We start from the raw sequence: 27850 nt of genomic DNA, 5'->3' as shown, positions 1-27850 counted from the left end.
TTTCATCCTGGATTTTTCAATGTTTGAAACTTATTTACATGTATTTGTAGTTTCAGATAAGTGAGACACCTATGGCCATGGACATCACAGAGAGATTAACTGGTGAGTGAAAACATGGAACACAGTTATAAATACTTTCTCATTTAAAATAAAAATTAGTATTGATAAGTAATCATCCATGAAATATCATTTGGAATCATATAAGTGGAATGAATTGAAACAAATAGTAGCCCAAGAAAAGAAACTATGCTGGAGTTCTTCTTTCCATAGTACTTGTTCTATTAAGGGAAACATAAAAGAATATTTTTTATGTTGATGCAGGAAGGAAGTGTTCCAATCGTGTTCTCCAAGACCATTCTGATAAAAGATCTGTTGAAAGGATTGCTGTAAAAACAACTGTCAAGAACTCATGATTTTAAATAGTGTGTTGGCTTTGCAATTAATTATGAAATCACATAGATGTAGGACTATTTTTTATTATAAAACATGCACACATACTATAAACATGCAGAGATATAGGAAATAACCAATTTCCTAATCATATTAGTAAACTTTTCTCATACCACTTCAGCAGTCATTTCATCAGCTGTGTGTCTGACAATACCTGAGACAGAATATACAGTTAAACAGTAATAGATAAAGCACCATAACACTTTATTTGAATACACAGTTTGATTTATTAGAAAAGGTCTTACAACACATCCATGGTTGGATTATATGTCTCTTTATTGGTGGTTACAATATCTGTGTGTATACAGCGTCTGTATCTTCGCGTTACAATGTCCTTCAGGTATGCATGCAAGCCTTCAGGAAGAGACACTGTTCTGACAATTGCATCTGGGATAAATACTCAAATGGATTTGTATTTTGCGAATTTGGATTGACATGAGCTGTTTGTAACACATGAAAATTTGTGTCAGACCAGGACTCGAATCTGGATTTGCGACTTATCACAAGTGGTCACCTTAACCACTTCAGCTGTCTGAGCTTGCCTCTGGCACCGATCCAAAATTCCATACATCACAGAGTCCACCACCATTATGCTCACACATTTCATGATTTACACACAGGGAAAGACATGTATTCTATCACCAGCAGTGAACATAATGGTGGTAGTGGACTCTGTGACACACAGAAGTTTGGATCAATGCTAGAGGAGTTCCTGGATAGCTGAAGTGGTTAATGTGACTGCTCACAGTAAGCAGGAAATCCAGGATTGACTCCTGATCTGGCAGAAAATTTCATATGTCTCAAACAGCTGCTGTGTATCCAGATTCACAAAATGTGAATCCGTTTCATCATATGCCTCTCTAATGACTAGTTTCTAAGCTTTAAAATGTCATCTGTATTCTACAGGCATGGTGAGACTATGTAACCATTTACCTCAGAATACATATGTCATTTCTGTGCTGTCCATCACAGAGGGATGGAACTTGAAACTGATATTTGGTTGTAGTGGAGAATTTTTTACCAGCTCAGAAGCCAAACACATACAGTAAGGTTCTAGTGTGCAGCAAAAATGTATGTTCATGTAGCTGTCCTAGTACTTACTTAAGTGTAGAGATGTGACAGATGATAGTGACAAGGAATGTATAATCTCACAAAATATATTCTTTGTTATCAAGAAGTAAGAAGAAGTTTGAGAAAATACTATCCTGTAATACATGCAATAAATTTGACTGTATGGTCAATATACCTTAGAATGACTACATAGTAAGATCTTCACTTTTAAAACATCAGCATAAAAATCAGGTTGCTAAGTTTACAAAATTGAAAGTCAGTGGAGTATTCCATTACGATTGGTTCCATAAAATCTTTGGCTTCAGCAAGAATTTTTGACTTCTGGAGACATGATGGATTACCGTGGACTGTGATGCAAATGCCTAAGGCTATCTGTAAAAGCATTTAGATCATATACTAGCTGTGCTGTAATTTTGGCACAACATTTTATGTGGATGTGACAGGTAACCAGCTGACCACCTAAATGAAAGGCCACTGCCAAATTGTGAGCACTCAGTGGTGGCATACATGGCTGAGCAGAACATGCTGATTTCAGTAGCTGCTGCACATCCCATACCATCTGTAGCCTTGCCCCCAACACCAACTTCTCTGAGTTATATAGACAGGAGTTGTTTTTACTACAGACCATTCAATCCCATAATTCTCCTGATCACAATCTCAGCTAGTCCCTGTTCCTCACCAACCTCACACCTCCTCTTCCCTCTTCCTTTGTTCTATGCCTACACAACCCCCTTCCAATCCATTCTTACATTTCATTTTCCGTTGTTCACAACTCCCCCTGTCTGTGACCAAAATGGCTCACAGGTGCCACATTCCTATCCCCTCATCTCCTGTCTCTCCCTGTCAGCCACTGTTCACCCTTCCCCTATTCTCCTTCCCATTCCTCACATCCTTTCTCCTCTCACCCGTTCCACCCAATACAACCCCTCATCCCAGTTGAGCTGCAGTGTTATCACGATGCGGTCAGCCAGGGCAATACAACTGTGCAGGTGCCTGTGTACTCTGTAGCTCTGAATAAGGATTCATCAGATAGTTGGCATCATTCTCTGTCATTCCCTGTCAACAACTGAGCACCTCAGGTAAGTTCAACACAATAGATCAATAGAGAGATAAATAAATAAAGTACCAGAGAATAAGAAATAGCCTACTGGCTTATGCAGGATAGGTATTTTAAGTGGTGCCTGGTTTACAAGGACAAAATCAATTGTAAAGGCATGGTAGTGAAATAATTGAGAGTCTACAGTTTAGAACGTCATAAACTGAAGAAGACTAGTGAGTTACAACGAGTGGATGATAAGAAAAGAATGTTGAAAAATACAGTAGGACCACAGAAAAGACAGATGTGACATGGAAGAAGAGGAAAATGAGAACTTTCATAAACATACCAAAAGCGTTATGGATCCAAGTATAAGTAAAAGTTTGAATTCTTTGGGTGTTTGATGTGAATGAACAAAGGTTGGCCAGAAAGATGTTTTAGTGTGTCATAGAGTTAAAGATAGCAAAAAAGTAAATAGGAGAACCATACAATATCTGATCCATAACAAACAAAGTATAAAAATTGAATTGACACCTGCAAAAATCAGGGCAAAATGTCAAATCCACAGTGATATCATCCAAGTAACATAAGAAGATAGGAAGTGAAAGAGCATATCTCTGGACAGAGAGGAGAGGATGACAGAATCAAAAGTCGTGCGTATGAACAACAGCAGACATACTTGTATTGGAAATCAATGACAAGCAACTGATAGAGGGTGAAAGTGTGAAATTGCTGTAATTCAATTTCTATTTGAATTTGGAAGCCTTTTCTGTCTTTCTCTTTCCCTCCAATAAAATGGTACCCTGGAGGGGAAGTAAGAAAGGGAAAAAGATCAGGAATGTTAAAACTGAAGAAGGAAAGGGGACAGTTACTAATACCTGCCCCCACCATAGGACCTCCTCTGCAGGGAGAGGCTACTGATGGGCCATCCTGGAGAATGGAGACTGATAGACATCCTCTCCAAAGCACAAAAAATCGGCTCCAACACCATAGTAGGGGAATCCTAAGAAGAGTTATGAAATGCTCATGCTAACTTCAGCCCGACATTTAAATCTGGGTAAAAATGAAGTGACTCATTAGATGCTCCATTTAGCCAACAAATCTACTATATTAATGCAGTTGATAAAACCAAATATAGGCCCATCCACTTAACTTATATTTAAAACAATAAAGGAAATTCCTGTATGGAACAATACATAAAATAAAGGAACAATGGCCACTCACATGTAGCGATACAGGACACTGATGTGTAGTGCATAACTACATATAACAGAAAAGAGTGGCTAAACACCATCTAAAGTATAAAAATCCATAATACTACTCAGAAAATCAAAAAAGTTCAAATTTATTTTGCACAATGAATTAGTGTACCACCCTCTCCCAAATAGGACATACCCCAACTTAATAAACTACAACATATTAAACCCCACTATAAACAGAAAAAGACACTCAATAAGCTTAATTTAAAATCTTGTCAGGAATTGCAAACTCGATCAGAATTATGTCTCCCACCTTGCATTGTGTTGGACTACCATGTTCACAACTTTTCTTCTATTTTTCTCCCTTTTTAAGTAATCAATTCTAATGTTTATGGCCTTTACCTATGTGTCAGCCATATCCAGAGGCAAATCTTTCTTTCTTTCACATCCTTCAGTAGCATCACGTCTCAAAAGCCTTGATTGCCTTCTTTTTGAGTTTTCCCATGGTCCATGATACACTACCATACAATGCTGTGCTCCAAATGTAAATTCTCAAATATTTATTTCTCAAATTAAGGCATGTGCCTGGTATTAACATACTGCATTTAACCCCTTGCTTTGGCCATCATGTGGTATTTTGCTCCCATGGTAGCAGAATTCCTTAATTTTGTCTACTTCATGGTGACCAATTTTTATATTAAACTTCACTAATTCATTTCTACTACTCGTTACTTTTCCCTTTCTTTGGTTTACTCTCAGTTCATATATGTACTCAGTATACTTTTCATTTTATTTGGCTGGTCCTTTAATTATTCTTCACTTTCACTGCAGATACCAAATGCCATCAGCAAATTTTATCATTGATATCCTTCCACCCCAAATTTTGATCCCATTCTTGAAGCTTTGTTTTATTTCTGTCATTCATACTGAACAGCAGGGGTGAAATGTTCATCTGAGCCTTGCACCTTTTTTGAACTGAGTGCTTCATTCTTAGTCTTCTATTCTTATCTTTCTTTCCAGGTTCTTGTACATATTGTATATTACGCATCTTTCCCTGTAGCTAACTCCTATTTTTCTCAGAATTTTGAACATCTTTCACCATTTTACATTGTCAAATGCTTGTTCTTGGTGACAAATTCTGTGAATGTGTCATGATTTTCCTTAAGTCTTGTTTCCATTATCAGGCACAATGTCAGATCAGCATCTCTGCTGCCTTTGTGTTCCCAAATGCCAAATTGATCATCATATGATAGATGCTCAATTTTCTTCTCCATTCTTCTGTGTGTTAATCTTATCAGCAACTTGCGTGAGATGTTAAGCTGATTGTGTGGTAGTTCTCACACTTACCTGGAATTCTTGTCTTCAGGATTGTGTAAATAATATTTTTATGACACTCAGTGGTGTAAGTCTCCTGTATCATAGATTCTACACACTGATTTGGATAGTCATTTGGTTGTTACTTTTCCCAATTATTTTAGAAAGTATGAAGAGATGCTACTATTCCTTCACCTTTATTGATTCCAAGTCTTCCAGGGCTCTGTCAGATTCTAATTTGAATCGTACATCCTATACTGGTTTTCTTTCTTGAATCTTTTGTCAATAGCAGGTGCAGTCCATTCTGTGAAAAGGCAGAAAACTCAGAAAAAGATGTAAGTGTGATCTCTTTTTCATTGCTGCTGCATAAAAAATAGTCACCTTTTCTTCCTAATGTATATTAAATTTTACTAAAATCAGTGTTACTAATTAAAAAGTATTATTCCATTTGTGATAACTTCCTGTAATCAATCCAGAAAAACAATTAACAATAAATTATTGTTAACAAAATAACAGTATCTGTGCAGTATTGTGGAGCTAGTCCTCCCAATATCTTCAGGCTGTACATCAAGTGCAATAGTCGTCAGTCTGTGATACACAGCAGATGAACTCCAGACAGCCATGACACTTGCTAAATAATAGTCCATTAAAGCTAAGCATACCCAAACTTGACATTATCTTTGATTGCAGCAGCAGCATGAGTACAAATGCTAGTGTCACTATTGATGGTAATACAGTCCTATAATTTTTCCAAATTGACACCCATTTCTTCTTCTCCTGTGTCATCGGGCATTTCCTCCCCTTGTAGAGGCCTTCTGTGTACACTTACCACCCATCTGCTCACATCTTTGCCTTTGATAATGGAGTTACCTTTGGGCTCTTGGTATTGACATCCATGTTGTTAATTACAGTTAAGGTTACTTTCCACCAATGTGCTCACATCTTTGCCTTTGATAATGGAGTTACCATTGGACTCTTGATGTTGACATCCATGTTGTTAATTTTAGTTAACGTTATTTTGACTTTTCTATATGCTGAATAAATTTTCATGATGACCATTTCTGTTTCAGTTTCTTCACATTTTCTTTCTTTCATTTATCAGATAAATTATTTCTTCTGTTAGATTTCTTCAGGGCTACCTTCCTTATATCCATGTTTGTCTGTCCAACTTCTGTGATTTTTGTTTTTAGAGATGTCCATTTCTCTTCACCTGAAACGTCTGCTGTGGTAATCATTATTGCTTTATAGAATATCAGACACATCTTATCACTCCTCAGTACTTTAGTACCACACTTTTTTGCACATTGATTCTTCTGAATGATTTTCTTAAATTTCAGTCTACTCTTCATCACTACTGAGTTGTGATCAGAGTCTATATCTGCTTCTACATATATCTTAAAATCCAGTATCTGATTTCAGAATCTCTGGCTGACTGTGATGTAATCCACTTCTTATCTTTCCATGCCTCCAGGCCTTTTCCAAGTATAACTCTTCCTCTTGTAGTTCTTGAACACTGTATTGAAAGTTATTGCAGATGTCAATTAATTTGTATCCTCTCTCTCATTCCTACTGCTACTGAGCCCTTATACCCGCATAACTCCATTTTCTATTCCTTCTTTAATTACAATGTCCTAGTGCCCCGTGTTTATTAGATTGTCACCTCCTTTTACACACTGAATTATGCATCAGTATCATCATACACTTTCTATATCCTTTCATCTTTTGCTTGTGAGGTCAGTATGTATACCTGGCCTATTGTTCTGCATGTTTGTTTGTTGTTAATTCTAATGAGAACAACTCTACCACTGAACTGTTCACAGTAACTCACCCTCAACCTGTCCAGTGGTAGAAAGTGTTGGTAGGAAAATAATGGCTGCAGTAGGCTAATACACTGGGTAACAAAAGTCATGGCATAGTGATACGCGCATGTGCAGATGGTGGTAGTATCACATATACTGGTACTATCTATAAAAGAGCTGGGCATTGGCAGAGTTGTCTTTTGTACTCTTGTGTTTCATGTGAACAGGTTTCCAGCATGATTATGGCTGCATGATGTAAATTAACAGAATTTGAATGCAGAATGGTAGTTTGAGCCAAATGCATAGAACATTCCATTTTGAAAATTGTTAGGGAATTCAGTATTCTGAGATCCACAGTGTCAAGAGTGTGCTGAGAATACCATATTTCCAGCACTGCCTCTCACCACAAACAATGAAGTAGCCGAAGGCCTTCACTTAATGACCAAGAACAGCAGAATGTGCATAAGAGTTTTCAGTGCTAACAAACATCACTGCATGAAATAAAGGCAGAAATCAATGTGGAACATAGAATGAACTTATATGTTGGACAGTGCAGTGAAATTTTCATTAATGAACTGTGGTAGCAAATGACTTAAGCAAGTGCCTTTGCCAAGAGCATGAAATCGCCTGCAGTGCCTCTCCTGGGCTCCTGATCATTTCTGTTGGACAGCAGACAACTGGGAAACCATGGCCTGGTCAGCTGAGTCCTGATCTCAGATAGTAAGAACTGGTGGTAGGGTTCAAGTGTAGTGCAGACACCACAAAGTCATGTACCCAAGTTGTCAACAAGGCATTGTGTAAGCTGTTGGTGGCTCCATAATGGTGTGTGCTGTGTTTACATGGATTGGTCCAACTGAACCAATTGTTGACTGGAAATGGTTATGTTTTGATACTTCGAGACTTTTTGCAGCCTTTCATGGACTTCAAGTCCCAAAACAGTAATGGAAATTTTAAAGACGACAATGCACCATGTTGCCAGACTACAATTCTTTGTAACTAATTTGAAGAATATTCTGGACAGTTTGAGTGAATGATTTCGCCACCCATCTAACATTTATGGGAAGTAATCAAGGGGTCAGTTTGTGCACAAAATGTTCACCAGGAACACTTTTGCATTTGTGGGTGGCTATAGAGGAAATATGGCACAATATTTCTGCAGGAGACTTCCTATGACTTGTTGAGTTCATGCCACATCAAGTTGCTGCACTACATCTGGTAAAAAGGAAGCCCAACACTATATTAGGAGGTATCCCCTAACTTCTGTCATCTCAGTTTGTGTCAAGACGGGGGAAATCTTCAATCTGATGATAAATGTAATAGCTCTTCCTCCAGAATGGGTACCTTAGACTGGCAGTGGCCAGGAAAACGTTTCTGAAAAAGAGAAATTTGTTAACATCGAGTATAGATTTAAGTGTCAGGAAGTCATTTCTGAAAGTATTTGTATGGAGTGTAGCCATTTATGGAAGTGAAACATGGACAATAAATAGTTTAGACAAGAAGAGAATAGAAGCTTTGGAAATGTGGTGCTACAGAAGAATGCTGAAGATTAGACGGGTAGATCTCATAACCAATGAGGAGGTATTGAACAGAATTGGGGAGAAGAGGAGTTTGTGGCACAACTTGACTAGAAGAAGGGATCGGTTGATAGGACATGTTCTGAGGCATCAAGGGATCACCAGTTTAGTATTGGAGGACAGCGTGGAGGGTAAAAATTGTAGAGGGAGACCATGAGATGAATACACTAAGCAGATTCAGAAGGATGTAGTCTGCAGTATGTACTGGGAGATGAAGAAGCTTTCACAGGATAGAGTAGCGTGGAGAGCTGCATCAAACCAGTCTCAGGACTGAAGACCACAACAACAACAACAACAGGCTAACAAATGTGGAAACAAAATGGAAAGCACTTTGATACAGAGAATGATGTATCTGTGCTGTAAATACATAGTGCGTGTGAGCGGGACTATAAAGACTTATAATGTGGACAGTATCCCAGTACCAATAAATCTGGAGGCAATATACTACAAGGCGAAGCACAGCATGGTGTTTCTGCTGAAAACTAGTTACCTCCAGGCAGAAACAGTCACACTGCAAGATCAATCCTTTGCTCAAATATAGTGGCTAATTAATAAAATGGAGAAGTCAACCATATGAGAGCAAAGTATTTCTCTAAGGACTGGAACAATGTGCACAACAAAGTGTTAGGAAGTGATACAAGATCAACCTGGTACAAAATAGTTAACAAAACAATATCAGTGAAAGAAAAGCTTCACAAAATATGTTTGTTTGTTAGAGTGTAACCTTACTGGTACCCTGCCACGCAGACATGTCTGTGGAGAGAACAACATCATAAGAAAATGATGCAGAAATAGAATCTGGCTGTCCTGTCCTGACATGAGATAGAAAAAGTGTATTAGAACTTAAGGGGGATTCAGGTCAATTTGCAATAGCCAAGTGGTTAGGAGCAAATACAGTGATGGCTGGTGATTGTTTTGGTCAGTGGTGAACACTGCTACAGGAAAACTATGACAGTTTGCAGATTTTGGGACTCGATAAGAAGACAATGGTCTGAATGTCACTTGTTCATAGCATTCTGACTAACTATTGTACTGAAGGATATTTGTAAGCAATTGCAAAAGCAAGGGATTTGACTGTTAGTATAACATAAGTCAGTGTCCAAGTCTGTAGGATGAGAGCTAACAGAAGTAGCAATCACTAGCAGCACTATAAAGCACAAACATTTGAGAGCAGCATTCCAAGTGAGAAAACAGACTTGAATCAAAGCTTACCTGAGGCTGGGTTTGAGCGACATGAAGTTGGCTCCAAATGATCTGACTGAGAACTCTCCTTAATATGAAAATCTGGAGTTTTTAAAGGATTGTGGTGGTTCATGGTTTCTTCCTATCTTCAACTGGCATGCCAATCCACCATCACTTTACAGACATTGGCCAATCTGATTTGTGGCTTTGCACCTCCAAGGTGCTTTTCACCAACAACATGGCTTCTCCTACTCTGAAGACATGGATGTTCCTGGCCTGGTTTGTGTACCAACAAACTCCATGTTTGATAAAAACAGTGTTCAGCTGAAAGCTAAATGTCACTTCCCTTCCTAGTATGGCTAATAAGTGTTGTACATCACTTTGGCCCACTGTAAGGGTGGAGGGTGTAGACTTCTATCTTGAGAATAGGGACTGCTGTTCTAGCAGTTATACTGATTTCCCATCTCACTCCAACCTGCGCATATCGAGTGATGTTGCTGTTCTTAGGAGCAAGGATACTGCTTGCTGCGTATACTAAGATGTGCCTATTTGCAACCACTGTCTAGTCTCACACCTTACAACAACATCTAGATGATTTATAAAGTTATCATTTACTTCTATGATCTGAAAATCCTAATCTGTGGCAGTTGCCCAGAGTGTTTCCAGTTCACATATGCCTTCCATTACTGTTTACTTCAAGTAACCTAAACGCTACTACTTGCAACTGCACTCTGCATTTTGTCTCTGATTTCCTGTGTTGGAGGACCCTCACTGGCTTCTAACAACTTCAAACTTAGCTATGCGTAAGTCAGTGAGTCATCAATAGATGATATGGCTTTGACTTGCAGAACAACAAGACAGCACATCGCACTAACATTGGTGTTAATCTAATGAGAACTACCATCCTACAACAAAGAAAAATATATCACAACCAAGACACAGCTACTACTAAAGGACACTTAACTAGGCAAAAAGTATACAAATTACTTCCCAGAGCTGGAACTTATGAAAATATGAGATTGAAAAAAATGAAAGAAGAAGAAAATGAAGAGAAGAGATAGAAGTAAGAAATGCTTCTATTGCAGTATCTGTCTGGTTGGCTGCTGCTGGTGGCTTCCTGCAACGGATTTGATGGTCTTGTCCTTGTTAATGGACACAGTATGTAGAAATACATGCTGTGTGGGGAAAAAATGAAGCATGTGAGGCGTACGATGTAGCTGTGTCTGGTCACTTTCCTAAGTGAATGTGTTTTATCACATACCCATTGGCAATGATAGTTTTGAATAACCATTCACTGATATTGGGAAGAGGCAAATGGCCTTGTTTTCATGCCAAACCATTACTGAGAAGAAAACTAATGAAAAAAGAACAGCAGGGCAGTATACTATATTTAGGTGTTTATTTTAAGCTAATAAATAACAATGATATGGAAGCAATAGACTGCTACTCACCTGGTAGAGAAGGCACTCAGTTGCAGACAGGCACAGTGTAAAAGTAGGCAATATATATTCATCTATCAGACAAAGTCCTCCATCAGATGCAGAAAATACACACATTTACACAAGCAGAACTCACTCACACATGTGGCTACTATTACCTCCAGGCACTAAGGGCTGACTGTGGACATTTGGAAGTTAGGAGACAACATCCTGGAGGAAGTAAAGCTATGAGGATGGGTCAAAAGAGGTGCTTGGGTAGCTCAGTCAGTAGAGCACTTGCCCATGAAAGGAAGTTCCCAGAGTCATGTCTTGATCCAGCATACAGTTTTAATCTGCCAGGAAGATTCAATTCAGCACACACTACACTGCACAGGGAAGATTCATTCTGGAAACAATCCGTAGGCTGTGGCTTCCAGGAGTGCTAGTGTTCCATGATAAGCTGTAGAACTTCTTTGAAGTTTGCTAGGTAGGAGATGAAATAATGTCTGAAGTAAATCTGCAATGACGGGTCATGAATCATGCTGGGGTAGCTCAGTTGATAGAGCACTTGCCTTGCCTGTGAAAGACAAAGTTCCCAGGTTGGAATTTCAGACTGTCACACCATTTTGATCTGCCAGGAAGTTTTGAATTAGCACACATTCTGCTGCAGAGTGAAAATTTTTTTCTGCACATAATTTTAATATTTTAACTCTCTCTCTCTCTCTCTCTCTCTCTCTCTCTCTCTCCCTCTCTTTCTCTTTTACAGTTCTGGATGTGTTAATGATTGCCTCTAATCTAATGGGTCTGGTGTTATGCCTTTAGTACTTTAGTATTTACAATATGTTCTCCAAACTTTACCTCTTCTCTTCCAAATTGTGCTTTGTATAATTGTAAAATGATCCCTTGAGAATGCAAAATAATTAATAACTTATTTAGTGTATAACTATATTATTCCCAATTTTTAAAAATTATAACTACATCACACGTCATTTATATAGAGCTGGATTGACAGCTTAGCCCATCACTTGAATGCATATTCCAACTGAAACATTTACTAATGAAACTCTCAAACACTTAAACTCAAAATTGCAAACCTCTTCCTTCAAATAAAACTGCTGTGTACTTCTGAGAACCCAGTTTCTTCTTCTTCTTCTTCTGCTTTTACGGCCTCATTGGACCACTTCAGTCAATCATTTCTGGTCCTCTTCTTTGGTATTTTCCCCTTCCGAGTGGCCCAGTATCTCTTCATTCGTTCCGATGCTTTTCGTCGTTCCTCATCTGTAAATACCCTTTTCATTGTATGTCGTTTGTCAATTTTTGGTTTAAATCTTATTTCTGTGTCCCTCAACTTCTTTAAATTTGGCGTTTTGTTCTGCAAATCATCCAGAGTTATTTCCAGTTCTTCCATATCCTCTCTTATTTCCTTAAGCCATCCTCCTTGTTGTTTCAAATTCCAGAGTTTCTCAATAATTTTCCTTGATAATCTGGTTTCTGGTGTCCTCAGAATGTGACCACAAAAAGAGATCCTTTTCTTTCGTATAGTATCGGTGATGGGCTCCAGTTCTCTGTATACCACTTCATTTGGAACTATCCGCCATTGCCCAGCTTTTTGATATTTCTTATTTATGCATGTTCTAGCAATTCTTCTCTCTACTTTTAAAATTTTGTCAATTCTGTTTTTCTGGGTGACTTTAAAAAGAGTTTCACTTCCGTATGTAACCTCTGGTTGAACCACCGTCTTGTAATGTTTTAATTTTGTTTTAATTGATAGACATTTTTTATTGTACGTAGACCAGTTTATTTATTTATTTATTCCATTTTTTGACATCACCTGCCAATAATGTGTTATTAGGTGGCTCATTATAATATATTTTTCTCCTGACAATCTAGCTAATAGATAATCTATTATAAGTGGTTTATCCCTTTCAGTTTCAATCATTTTATTGAAAGTCATTATGTCTAATGCCAAATGATGTGATCAATCTGGTTTTTTAAGCTCCATGTATGGAGTGTTCTAACAGCTGACAAAGCCCTAATAATATTCCATCTCTTCATTCTTCCAATCTTGGCTTCTTCAGTCTCCTTAACTGATACTGGAAGTGAATATAGGTTAATGCAGAATGGCTTGTGTTTTTTAATTATTGATTTATGAGGAAAACTTTTATTACACCAGGTAATAGAGAAAAAGATATTCCCAGTATCATTAAGAATTGATGCTTTGTCTCTTAGTTTAAATATATTGCCTTAAAAAGTCATGTGACTTTTATAAACCCACTTGATGTTGGATGGTACACTTACTACCACTCAACAGTGATGTGTCTATGATCAGTCTTCTGGCTGGACTGTGTGACATCATAGCAGGTTCCACTTGCTTGCCATGATTACCATGAAGAAAATTCACTCTTCCATCATTTAACTCTATCAGAACTTTATTTACTGATAACCAACCAGATTCTAATAAAATAGGAACATTAAGCCCTTAACTAGAAACAAGTGGTACTCAAATATATATATATATATATATATATATATATATATATATATATATATATATATTAAAAAAAAATCAAAGATGAGGTGACTTACCGAACGAAAGCGCTGGCAGGTCGATAGACACACAAACAAACACAAACATACACACAAAATTCAAGCTTTCGCAACAAACTGTTGCCTCATCAGGAAAGAGGGAAGGAGAGGGGAAGACGAAAGGAAGTGGGTTTTAAGGGAGAGGGTAAGGAGTCATTCCAATCCTGGGAGCGGAAAGACTTACCTTAGGGGGAAAAAAGGACAGGTATACACTCGCACACACGCACATATCCATCCACACATACAGACACAAGCAGACATATTGAAATATTCAAGCTTTTGCAACAAACTGTTGCCTCATCAGGAAAGAGGGAAGGAGAGGGGAAGACGAAAGGAAGTGGGTTTTAAGGGAGAGGGTAAGGAGTCATTCCAATCCCTTGTGTCTGTATGTGTGGATGGATATGTGCGTGTATGTGTGGATGGATATGTGCGTGTGTGCTAGTGTATACCTGTCCTTTTTTCCCCCTAAGGTAAGTCTTTCCGCTCCCGGGATTGGAATGACTCCTTACCCTCTCCCTTAAAACCCACTTCCTTTCGTCTTCCCCTCTCCTTCCCTCTTTCCTGATGAGGCAACAGTTTGTTGCAAAAGCTTGAATTTTGTGTGTATGTTTGTGTTTGTTTGTGTATCTATCGACCTGCCAGCACTTTTGTTCGGTAAGTCACCTCATCTTTGTTTTTGTATATATATATATATATATCAGGACTTAACATCACAAGATTTTTGCTTTAACATATTTCCCTACTGTTCTTATAATTCCAATATCTTCAACTCCTGAAATTGACATTACAGGAAGATTACTTATCATCCCACTTCTCAACAAAGTTTTGGACAGTAATTCTTCCATCACTTCTGAAGTTGAAGATAATGATGTTTGTGATCTTTTCTGTAGACCCAACATACTAAAGGTTTAAAATTCTCTTTATTAACTTCCTCCTTTTCTTTTAATACAAGTAGTTAATCACTTAATTTACTATTTTCATCAAATTTGATGAACAAAACTCATTATTATGTAGTCAGTATAGTTTCACATCTGAGAATCAAACCTTACTCCAAAAAGCTCAGAGCCTTCCCTTTGCACATTATTGCTGTTATGAAAACTTTGTTTGATCTTCCTGTACTTTCTGAGTTGTTTCTTCAGTACAATATCTATCTTGGGATCTCTCTGTACTTTCTCAAATTGCTCATTTATTGATAGCTTCCAACAAGCAGAACCACACACAAGAAAGAAACTGAAGATTTTTTTAGGAGAAATGGAGTGCACAGTATCATCAGCAGCAGAAACAGCATCATCAGTATCGTAAAATACTGTGCCATCAGTTGCAGAACCAACAGCTAAAACATCACTGACACACACATCAGAAGCAGTAGATGTTCCTCAGTTAGCAGAAACAACAGTAGAAGTTAATAGAAGAATCACTAGGAGCACAAAATCCACAATGATTTTTGGTGTCCTGCCTGAAGAAGAATCCAGATTTAACACAAGTAAGAGCACAAACTGATGAATCTTCCAATGTCTGCCCATTCAATGTGACTGTGCCCAGGAGAAACACCGAGTAAAAGCTTTTCACCCATAAAAAGTATCAGAGTTTTGTGTTTCTTCAAGAATCCACATAGCATAAGAGACAAAGGTTTAAACTTACATATATTCTTACTAAACTACTCAAATCAGTAAATTTGTTTTGTGTAGCTGTAGATTTGCTCAACGACAATAACTTTGCTTAATTTCCATAGAAGGCCATCTCTATGGTAATCATTTCCGCCAAAATCACAAAAACAGATGTGGCAGTCTAATTATTGCCAGAGAGAGTGCAGAATATACCCAAACTTTAAACCAAATGACTGAATTATGAAAAAAATTTGAACATTTGTAGTAGAGATCACTTAAACGATTCATACTGTGCCTGCTCTATGGGTTATGTATCCCTTCAGTATTCACACTTAGGTTTTTTGTTTGTGTTCTCGGTTGAAGTGGCATGGGGGAACAGTTTTATGGAATTATTGTAAGGTATTCCACACAATATATGTTTCCACTTCCTGCTTTTATTGTGTCTTACCAGCTTTATGATTCTGGTGACTTTCAGTGTCTGGTTGTGCTGGTTTTTGGTATTTTTCTAGGTATCCCTTGTTACTCTTTTGACACAGAGCTTTGTTCCATGACAACATTGGGGTGAGGATGTCATCAGATGGTTAAGTGATTTTCTTTGTTGGTAATGTCCTACTCTCATATTTATTTTATTTTAGAAGTTTTAATTGTATAGGCCCATATCTGACACTTTTTAAAAGTAACTTGAGGCATTCCCTCGCATCTGCCACTCACCCACCCATTGTTTTGTAATACAATATTTCCATTATTACTGTTTACACCAGATCATGGAACTTTAATTGTTCCAAAACCAGCACTGGAAATTGAACCCAGATCCACCAACTGGCAGTCAGCCACTCATCTACAGAGGCAGATGGTAACCTGATGGTACCAATATTATACCAATAATAATATTATATCCATACTGAAATATAAGTACCAAAAATAAAATGCTATATCATGGGAAGTACGAATTGCAGACCTACAATGCTGACAGCTCTTATTGATAGTTTCTTCCTTAATGTTGACATTCAGCATCCTGAACATTAAACAATTCTTTCAATATCTGATAATAACAGTTTGTTACTGAATATGGCTGTGTCAAACACAAATAAGTACATAAATTTCAAATTTATTTTCTCCTCGTAACTATTGCTTATGACTTCTTACACAATGATAAGGAGAGGTCGGCTACAGAGTGGTGTGGCAACTGTTTTCAGCATAGGAAAGCTGTACAGGAACGGAAGTGAACCAGCTAACACAATGAACAGAAAATTTACTTTACTTGTATTTCTCCAAGCATATGAGGACTCATTACAAATAATGTACCTACAAACAGGGTCCACCTATCCCAATGTCAAATAGGATAAGGCTTGCTGTAGTAAGACATGAATGATGGAGTGTGAGACACAACTCATAGTGAAATGCCTTCAGCTGGAAGTGGGCTAAGTGACTGCTGCCAGCCGTCCTATTATTGCAGCACCAGAGAGCACTCGTAGTAGGTGTGGTCCATCATATCCCATACAACCAATATCAATTTCAAACAGAAATCTGCCATTCCTTTACCAACATTGATACGCTGTGTGGTGGTATAGGTAATCGAATGACAATGGGGTGGGAGGGCTGGGTACAGGTGACAATGAGGAGATGGGAGCCAAAACTAAGGCTGATGCCGATCTCCTGCCCTTACACCAGTATACACCCTGAGCATGCCTGGGAACACCACAAGAAAAACTGGACAGAGGGTGCACACCCACATCCAAAGGTGGAGCAGCAAATGAAGACAGAGGCATTTCAATGACTGCAGAGGGCCCAAGGTGGTACATGGGACAGCCACTAGGAAGAGCAGCCCATCCTCAGACAAGGGTGGCTGTTGAGATGGCGATGACCATGATAGGGCATCAACTTCCATCAGCTCCGGAACCGATGCTATTGGCGCAGGGGCCATGGGAGTCTGTCCAGGCAGGCATGGAATCTGGAAGCACAAAGCCTGCAGCAGGATCATGCAATTTATGTGGAAGAGTTTGATTTGGGTGGCATCTCAGCAATCCCCTTGGCCCCTGCAGGAAAAACATAGAACATCCAATAAAACATACAATGGTGACTCGCTTTCAGTGCCTCCATCCACAATACAACCCATGAAAGACCAACTCATTAGTGTGACACTTTGCCTGTCTGGGCAAGTGCAGCAACTGAAGCAAGGTGTGGTGGCACTGTCCACATAATAACTCCACTGCTGAGTGTCCGTCGCATGGCTGGGAGTGGTAGGAAGACAAGAATGGCAACAGAGCTTGATCTTGTGGTTGGAGGTTTGAAGTTTGTCTATCTTTTGCTTAAATGTCCATAAAAAGCATTCAGCTTGGGTGTTGTATTGCTGGTGGTATGGTGCACTCATGATGTGGTTTATGTTGGAGGCAGTGCAAAATTGTTTAAACTCGACAGCAACAAATTGATGCCCCTTATCTCTCACAGTCGCTTGAGGCAGTCCCTAGAGGCAAAAGATCGACAAAAAAGTGTGGATTCTAAAATGATCTGTAGTGGAGTGCATAGGAACCAAGAAAGGAAATTTTCTGAAAGCATCAACAGTGATGATCCAATGTGTATTCCAGTAAGGATCCATAAAATGCAAGTGTAAACATTGCCAAGGTGCTTGATCTTTGAGCCATTCAGAGAACTGGTGAGGTGAAGCTGACTGATCGTCAGCACAGGCTAGGCACTGAGAAGTCATTTGTTCAGTTTGTGTGTTAGAACTGTGCCAAGTACAATGATGTAGCACCAGCTCTTTGGTGTGCCCCAATGACTTTGATGTAGCAAACAAAGCACATTAGGCTGGAGAGCCTGGGGAATCACAACACATGACTGCTCACTATTGCTGTGAAGCAAAAAGACACCTTGCTGAACTGCAAGGCCACATCAATGGACAAAATATCAGTGAACCACAGAGCTACAAATCTGTCTGGCTGAGCATGGATGACCAGTGTGGATATATCGCAACAGAATCTTCAAATCAGAAGCCACTGCTGTGGCTTGGGTAATTTTCTGGTAAGCAGAAAGATATGCAAAATATCTGTGTCTTGTGCATCAGTGTAGCAACAACAAGCAGAGAACTCATCGAGTGTCGAATCTGGTCCAATAGTGAGGCGTGAAAGGGCATCTGCACTGGCGTGCTAAGAAATGGGCCAATACACAATCTTATATTGGTTATTTCACACAAGAAGAGCCCACCATTGCAGCATCTGTGCTGTGTGAATTGAAACTGGCTGAGAAGGGTTAAACAAAGATTATACAGGTTTACAGTCAATAACCAACGAAAAGTTTCCACCAAACAGATACTGGTGAAACTTTGTGACACCATAGACAACGGTGAGAGCCTCCTTTTCAATTTCAAATAATTACATTGAAGTTTGTTCAACAACTTTGAAGCAAAGGCAATCAGCCTGTCAACAGAACCAAATTTGTGCAACAAAACTACACTGATACTGTGAGAGGAAGCATCCACAACCAAGACCACATGTTTGGCTGGGTCAAAATGAACAAGAGATCGATCACTAAGTGAAACATTAGACTTAATCAGATGTAACACATAAGCTTCCCTAACACAGATTGCAATACCCACATATTGTGTGGGTGTGGAACGTCACGGACAGCAAGCAAATGTGTTTGCAGTGGATGAACATCCAGGTTATAAATGACATGTCCTAATTAATGAAATTAAGAGTGAAAAAAATATACACTAATCTTTCAAACAATGGAAAATCCAGGATGGAATGTAAAAATATTGTGAAAAGGAAAGTTGCTACTCACCATATAGCAGAGATGCTTAGTCACTGATAGGCACAACAAAAAGACTGTCACAAATAAAACTTTCGGTCAGTAAGGCCTTCATCAAAATAGACAACAAACACACACAGACACACTCATGTAAACACAACTCATGCACACACGATTGCAGTCTCAGGCAACTAAGATCATACTGCGAGTAGCAGCACCAGTGCATGTTGGGAGTGGCAACTGGGTGGAGTAAGTTTGAAGGCTGGGGTGGGGAGGGGGAGGGATAGTACGATAGAAGTGGCTGTTGGGGAGCACACAGGAGCAAGGTGGAAAGAGGGTACAGCAGCTATGTGCAGCCAGAAGGTTAGATGGAGGGCAGTGGAGAGGTGGGGAAGGGAGGGATAGCAGAAAAGGAGAGAAGTAAAATGACTGGATGCAATGGAGGAATGAGGACTGTGTAGTGCAGAAATGGGAACAGAGAAGGGACTGGATGAGAGAGGACAACAACTAATGAAGGTTGAGGGCAGGAAGGTTATGGGAATGTAGGCTATACTGTAGGGAAAGTTCGCACCTGCACAATTCAGAAAAGCTGGTGTTAGTGGGAAGGAGTGTCATAGGACCGTTGCTATTCACAATATACATAAATGACCTTGTGGATGACATCAAAAGTTCACTGAGGCTTTTTGCAGATGATGCTGTGGTGTATCGAGACGTTGTAACAATGGAAAATTGTACTGAAATGCAGGAGGATCTGCAGCGAATTGACGCATGGTGCAGGGAATGGCAATTGAATCTCAATGTAGACAAGTGTAATGTGCTGCGAATACATAGAAAGATAGATCCCTTATCATTTTGCTACAAAATAGCAGGTCAGCAACTGGAAGCAGTTAATTCATAAATTATCTGGGAGTACGCATTAGGAGTGATTTAAAATGGAATGATCATATAAAGTTGATCGTTGGTAAAGCAGATGCCAGACTGAGATTCATTGGAAGAATCCTAAGGAAATACGATCTGAAAACAAAGGAAGTTGGTTACAGTATGCTTGTTCGCCCACTGCTTGAATACTGCTCAGCAGTGTGGGATCCGTACCAGATAGGGTTGATAGAAGAGATAGAGAAGATCCAACGGAGAGCAGCACGCTTCGTTACACGATCATTTAGTAATCGCGAAAGCGTTACGGAGATGATAGATAAACTCCAGTGGGAGACTCTGCAGGAGAACGCTCAGTAGCTCGGTACGGGCTTTTGTTAAAGTTTCGAGAACATACCTTCACCGAAGAGTCAAGGAGTATATTGCTCCCTCCTACGTATATCTCGCGAAGAGACCATGAGGATAAAATCAAAGAGATTAGAGCCCACACAGAGGCATACCGACAATCCTTCTTTTCATGAACAATACAAGACTGGAATAGAAGGGAGAACCGATATAGGTACTCAAGGTACCACCGCCACACACCGTCAGGTGGCTTGCGGAGTATGGATGTAGACTTAGATGTAGATGTAGATCCATATGGCACAGGCCGGGAAGGAGTCATTGAAATGAAGGATGCCATGTTTGGCAGCATGCTCAGCAACAGAGTCAAACACACAGTTTTTTGATGCCTATTCATTCGGACTGACAACCTGTTGGCTGTCATGCACACATAGAATTCAGCGCCACTCATCACTGCAGATGTGGTGATCATAGTTGTCTAGGCTGTATGGAATGGGTTTCTTGGTGTGGGACAGGTGGCAGCTGTCAAAGTGAAGGTATTGCTGGTGGTTAGTAGGTCTGACATGGACGGAGGCACTGACTTAGCCATCTTTGAGGTGGAGGTCAACATCCAGGAAGGTGGCATGTTGGGGTGATTAGGACCAGGTGAAGCAAGTGGGGGAGAAGTTGTTGAGGTTCTGGAGGAATGTGGATAGGGTGACCTCACCTTCAATCCAAATCACAAATATTTCTTTAGTGAATCTGAACCAGGTGAAAGGTTTAGGATTCTGGGTGTTTAGGAAGAATTCCTCTAGATGCTCCATGAGTAGGTTGGCATAGAATGGTGCCATGTGGGTGCCCATAGCCATTCTATGGATTTGTTTGTAGGTAATGCCTTCAAAGGAGAAGTAATTGTGGGTGAGGGTATAGCTGGTCATGGTGACTAGGAAGGAGGTTGTTGGTTTTGAATGTGTTGGTCATTGGGAAAGATAGTGTTCAATAGCAGTAAGGCCATGGGTATTAGGGATGTTAGTGTAAAGGGAGGTGGCATCAATAGTGACAAGCAGGGCACCGTGTGGTAAAGGGGCAGGAACTGTGGAGAGGCGGTGAAGGAAGTGGTTGGTATCTTTTATGTAAGAGGATAGGTTCCAGGTAATAGTTTGAAGGTGTTGGTCTACGAGAGCAGTGGGGGCACACTAACGGGCCGCAATGGAGTGTTCTGGGTGGCTGGGTTTATGGAATTTATGGAGCATGTAGAAGGTGGAAGTCTGGGGAGTGGTAGAGGTGCACAGGGATGTGGACTCTGGGGAGAGGTTATAGGATGTCATAAGGGTTTGAGGTGTGAATGGAGATCCTACTGGATTTCTGGAATGGGGTCACTGTGGCAAGCTTTGTAGGTGGATGTATGTAACAGCTGGTGGAGACCCTCTGCCAGACAATCCTATCAGTTCAAAACAACAGTGGTGGAGCCTTTATCTGCAAATAGGATTATAAGGTCAGGATCAGTTTTCAGATGGTGGACTGCAGTTCTTTCTGCAGATGTGAGGTTAGTTTGTATGTTGAGAGATTTGGGGAATGATGGTGAGGTATGGTTTGAGGTTAAGAAATTCTGAAAAGTTAACAGTGGGTGATTTGGGGGCAGTGAGGATGGGTCACAGTTGGATGGTGGAGTGAACTTAGTTAGGTAAGGTTCAATATTGGTCTTTGGTTGAATCTGATTGGTAGGATTGGTGGTGAAAAAGCATTTCTACTGTAGGTACCGGGAGAAGGAGAGAAGGTCGTTAATAAGTCCTGCCGTATTTGAATTTGGGAGTTGGGCAAAAGGTTAGGCCTTTGGAAATGACTGATATTTCTGTGGGGCTAAGGCTTCTGGAGGAAAGGTTCATGACTGTGTTTCAGGTCTGGTTAGGTCCTGGATTCTGTGTGGTGGTGGGAGGGAATTTTGGAGGATGGGGTAAATGTAGTAGGTTTGTGAGACAAGGTTTGTCAGCTGTGAGGGGACATGAAGGAGGTATGGAGGTTGTTGTAGAGTTGTGGACAGTGGTACCCCAAGGTGGGAGTAGGAAGTAATCAGAATGGAGAGCTTTTTGAGGCGGCATTGTGCATGTTGCTCTAGTTCCCGAACAGCAAGAGTTTCAATGTGTGTTACGGGTTCCAAGAATTAGGGATTGAGTACCAGGTGAATTTTGCAGAGGGAGAGGAGATACTGCAAGGAGCTTTGGGATTGGTTAAGGACTGGCAAAACTGAATTACATTCTCCATCGGAGTTTTGACTACATCTCATCATGCTCTGTAATAAGAATGTCCTGCCCACTATCCTTCACATCCCTCTCGCAGTGGTATTCCACTGTACCCGGAACCTATACAATATACTTCTCTATCCCTACACAACCCCCACTCCCAGCCCCTTACTCACGGGTCATACCCCTGTAATAGACCTAGATGCAAGATCTGTCCTACACATCCTCCCATGACTACCTACTCCAGTCCACTTACAAGCATCGCCTATCCCATCAAAGGCAGGGCTACCTGTGGAACCAGGCATGTGATCTACGAGCTAAGCTGCAACCACTGTGCTGCATTCAATGTTGGCATGACAAACAACAAGCTGTCTGCCCGCATGAATGGCCACTGACAAACTGTGGCCAAGAAACAAGTGGCCCATCCAGTTTCTGAGAATGCTGCCAAACGTGACATCCTTCATTTCAGTAACTGCTTCACAGCCTGTTCCATATGGATCCTTCGAACCAACACCAGCTTTTCTGAATTGCACAGGTGGGAACGTTCCCTACAATATATCCAATTTTCTCATAACCCTCCTAGCCTCAACCTTCATTAGTCATTGTCCTATCCCATCCAGCCCCTTCTCTGTTCCCATTCCAGCACTACACAGCCCTCCATCACTCCCAGTCTTTTTACATCTCTCCTTTTCCGATATCCACTCCCCCCCCCCCCCCTCCCCACCTCTCTGCTGCCCTCCATCTAACTAACCTCCCGACTGCACATAGCTGCCCTACCCTCTTTTCACCTTGTTCCTGCACATTCCCCAACAGCAATCACTGTCCGCCACCTCTACCCTAATATCCTTCTTCCTCACCACCCCAGCCTCCACCTTACCCCCACGCAGCTGCCACTCCCATCACGCAATGGTTCTGCTGCCTAAAGTGTGGCCTCAGTAGCCTGAGACTGCAGTGTTGTGTGAGTTGCATTTGTGTGAGTGTGTATGCGTGTGTTTGTCATCTAATTTTGATGAAGGCCTTACTGGCTGAAAGGTTTATTTGAGACAGTTTTTTTGTTGTGCATAGCTGTGACTCAGCATCTCTGCTGTACAGTGAGTAGCAGCTTTCCTTTTCACAATATTGTTCCATTCCATCCTGGATTTTCCATTGTTTGATTTGCGCCTGATGGTCTTTTTTCAATCCTAACCCAGTGCTGTTTTCCTTTATTACTGTTTTCCATAGCATCACTATACTCAATGTCTGTCTTTCTTACTCTTCTTTCCTGCGTTTCTCTTGTCACCTTACAAACTGCACTGCACGCTCTACTTACAAGACATCCTGTATCAACCATCTCAGCCACTCACAGCAGACAGCCATGAGACCATGCTGATTGTTGGTGCAGCACCTTATGTCCCACATTACTCCTGCCAATATCATTAATAATACCTTCTAACTGATCACTCTCCATGGGTCACCCTACCGTATTTTTGCATGTTATGTCCTGCACCTTTCTGGCACCACACGCTCTTGTATCTCATCCTATGAACCCTTCCACACTCCTCACTTTTTCTCCGTGCTGTCCCAGATTGCACCCACTAATTCAACATCATCAAGTCACATCTGCCATCCCCATTCTTCATACTTATCCACCCTCAGACCCGCTACCCACAGTAAAATATATTTATATATTATTTATATTTTTCTTTGATCTCATTGCGACTTATCACCAATTTTAGTGAGTTTTCATCTTTTGTTACTGTCAACTGCCACACATTTCATCTTGTTTCCCCCTTTTCCCTTCCTTTCATCCTTCTCTCGTTTATTCAAATGTATTAGGGTGTTTTTCTGAAAGTTTCAGACATAATTCTACATTATTTATGTAATTTTTTGCATTTCTTCCACCATAATGGATCCTTGCTCCATCCATCAGCATCAGTACAGAAAAGTTTCCTTATCCCCAACCAGAACCCAGTCCCATATACTTTTCGCGCATTGTTTCTTGGCTCATGGAATCCTGCCAAGTGGCCTTACCATCAGATTACCCATCTCCAGCTGCCAACCCCCCCCCCCCCCCCTTCCACAATGATTTACACTCACCTGTTCAGATTCTGCCAGTCCTTGGCCCCCACCAACATAGTACTGCAAAACCATACCAACCAAGCTCAAACCACCTTGCAGTACCTTTGTTCGATCCGCAAAATTCTCCTGTTATGCAATCCCAAACTCCTGGAACCCATAACACACATTGAAACTCTTGCCTTCCAGGAACAAGAGCAACATGCACAATGCCACCTCAAAAACCTCTCCCCCCTGCTCACTTCCTACTCCCACCCTGGAGTACCACTGTCCACCACCTCTACAACAACATCCAAACCTACTCCATGTCCCCTCATAGCTTGCAATCCCTGTCTTGCTGACCTACTACATTTACCCCCCCCCCCCCCCAAAAAAAAAAAAATCTCCCTCCCACCACCACACAGAATCCAGAACCTAACAAGATCTGAAACACAGTCATGAACATTTCCTCCAGAAGCCTTAGCCTCACAGAAATATCAATCATTTCCAAAGGTCTCACCTTTTGTTCCACTCCCAAATTCAATCATGCAGGACTTGTTAAAGACCTTCCCTTCCTTTACCCAGTCCCTACAGTGGAAACACTTTTTCACCACCAACCCTACCAACCAGACTCAACCAAAGACCAGTGTTGAACCCTGCCTAACTCAGTTCACTCCTCCATCCAACCATGACCCACCCCCACTGCCCCCATATCACCCTCTATTAACTTTCCAGAATTTCTTAACCTCAAACCATGCCTCACCATCATTCCCCAAATCCCTCAATATTTAAACTAACCTTACATCCACAGAAAGAACCGCAGTCCATCATCTCTACCAGCTGTCAGATACATCCACCTACAAATCTTGCCACAGTGACACCATTGCAGAAATCCAGTAGGATCTCTAGTCACTCCTCAAATCCCTAGGCCCATTCCAGAACCTCTCCATGGAGTCCACCTCTTTGCACACCCCTACCACTACTCGCACTCCCACCTTCTACATGCTCCTTTAAGCCCATAAACCCAACCAGCCAGGACACCCCATTCCAGGCAGTTGCTGTGACCCCACTGAGGGAATCTCTGCTCTCATAAACCAACACCTTCAACCTATTACCCAGAACCTACCCTTCTATATAAAAAATCCCAACCATTTCCTCCACCGACTCTCCACAGTTCCTGTTCCTTTACCATACGGTGCCCTGCCGGCCACTATTGATGCCAGCTCCCTTTATGCTAACATCCCCAAGGCCCAATGCCTTACTGCTATTGAAATTGAACACTACCTTTCCCAATATACAAAGGGTTCAAGACCAACAACATCCTTCCTAGTCACCACGACCAACTATACCATCACCCACAATTACTTCTCACTTGGAGGCATTACCTACAAGCAAATCAGGGTATGGCTATGGGCACCCGCAAGGCACCATCCTATCCCAACCTATTCATGGGACATGTAGAGTAATTCTTCCTACACACTAAGAGTCCTAAACCCCTTCACCTGGTTAAGATTCATTGATGACATCTTTGCAATTTGGATCAAGGGTGAGAACACCCTATCCACATTCCTCCAGATCCTCAACAACTTCTCCCCCATTTGCTTCACCTGGTCCTAATCATCCCAACAAGCCACCTTCCTGGATGTTGACCACCTCAAAGATGGCTACATCAGTTCCTCCATCCATATCAGACCTACTAACCACCAGCAATACCTTCACTTCAACAGCTGCCACCCGTTTCGTAAAAGGGAGTCCCTTCCATACAGCCTAGCCACCCATAGTTGTCATATCTGCAGTGAGGAGTTGTTCCTCTCGAAACATACCAAGGGTCTCACTATAGCCTTCACAAACCGTAATTATCCTCCCAACTTTGTACAAAAAAAATCTCCCATGCCTTATCTTTCCAGTCTCAAAGTACCTCAGAAAGTCCCACCATCTGGCCACAGAGGAGCATTCCCCTCATAACTCCGTACCATCCAGGACTGGAGTAACTGAATTACATTCCCTGGCCAGGGTTTCGACTACCTCTCATTGTGCCCTGAAATGAGAAATGTCCTTCCCATTATACTTCACACCCCTCCTAAACAGTGGTATTCCGCTGTCCACTGAACCTATACAATATACTCATCCATCCCTACACAACCCCTCACCCCAATCCCTTACTTCATGGCTCATACCCCCATAATAGACCTAGATGCAAGACCTGTCCTATACATCCTCCTACTACCACCTACTCCAGTCTGCTCACAAACATTACCTATCCCATAAATGGCAGGGCTACCTGTAAAACCAGTCATGTGATCTACAAGCAAAGCTGCAACCACTGTGTTATATTCTATGCGGATGAGACAGCCAACAAGCAGTCTATCCACATGAATGGCCATCAAAAAACTGTGGCCAAGTAACAAGTGGATCACCCTGTTGCTGAGCTCGCTGCCAGACATGACATCCTTCATTTCAGTGACTGATTCACAGCCTGTGCCATGTGGGTCCTTTCCACCAACACCAACTTTTCTGAATTGTACATGTGGGACTTTCCCTACAGTATATCTTATTTTCCCATAACTCTCCTGCCCTCAACCTTTGTTAGTCATTGTCCTCTCTCATCCAGCCCCTTCTCTGTTCCCATTCCAGCACTATTCAGCCCTCCATTGTACCCGGTCTTTTTACTTCTCTCCTTTTCTGCTATCACTCCCCGCACCTCTCTCCTGTCCTCCGTCTAACCTCCTGAGTGCACATTGCTGCCCTAACCTCTTTCCACCTCACCCCTACATACTCCCCAACTACATGTCACTGTCTGCCACCTCTATTCTATGATCCTTCCCCCTCCCTGCTCCAGCCTCCTCCTTACCCCCACATGCACTGGTGCTGCTGCTCACAGTGTGGCCTCAGTTGCCTGAGATTGCAGTCATGTGTGTGTGAGTTGCATTTGCATGAGAGTGTATGCGTGTGTTTGTTGTCTAATTTTGACGAAGGCCTTACTGGCCGAAACCTTTATTTGTGACAATCTTTTTGTTGTGCCTATCTGTGATTCAGCACCTCCGCTGTATGGTGAGTAGCAACTTTACTTTTCACAATATTGATCCATTTACCTTTTTTACATTTGTGAGCAGCTGCAGCCAACATTTGAAAGAGTGTGTGAAGATTGCTAATGTGTTCTTCAGGAGTGCGACCTGAGATGTCAATGTTATCCAAACAATTTGAGCAAATAGGAACTTTTGAAGTCAACTGCTCCAGAAAATTCTGAAATATGGCAGATGTGGAAGCACTGTCAAATGGTAATTACAAAAATTTGAAGAGACCCAGAGTACTATTAACAACAAAGACATGTTGTGACTGCTCATCCAGAGGAATTAGCAAGTAAGCATCACGCAAATCAGTTTTGGAAAAGTACTGACT

The 27850-nt window shown here is 41.0% G+C and overlaps 1 protein-coding gene across 1 annotated transcript in view; it reads left to right on the top strand.

Moving 5' to 3' along the window:
* The window catches only part of LOC124607382 (cytosolic carboxypeptidase Nna1-like), a 533373-nt gene that overhangs the window by 348075 nt on the left and 157448 nt on the right, over positions 1-27850 (top strand). The window contains exon 17 of the mRNA XM_047139698.1: positions 51-102. Coding sequence (XP_046995654.1) covers positions 51-102 — 52 coding nt within the window. The remainder of the gene's footprint in view (positions 1-50; positions 103-27850) is intronic.

Source organism: Schistocerca americana, chromosome 3 (assembly GCF_021461395.2).
Source record: "Schistocerca americana isolate TAMUIC-IGC-003095 chromosome 3, iqSchAmer2.1, whole genome shotgun sequence".
NCBI classification, from domain to species: domain Eukaryota; kingdom Metazoa; phylum Arthropoda; class Insecta; order Orthoptera; family Acrididae; genus Schistocerca; species Schistocerca americana.
Note: the sequence above shows the minus strand (reverse complement) of the source record. Positions and strands in the feature narration are given on the sequence as shown.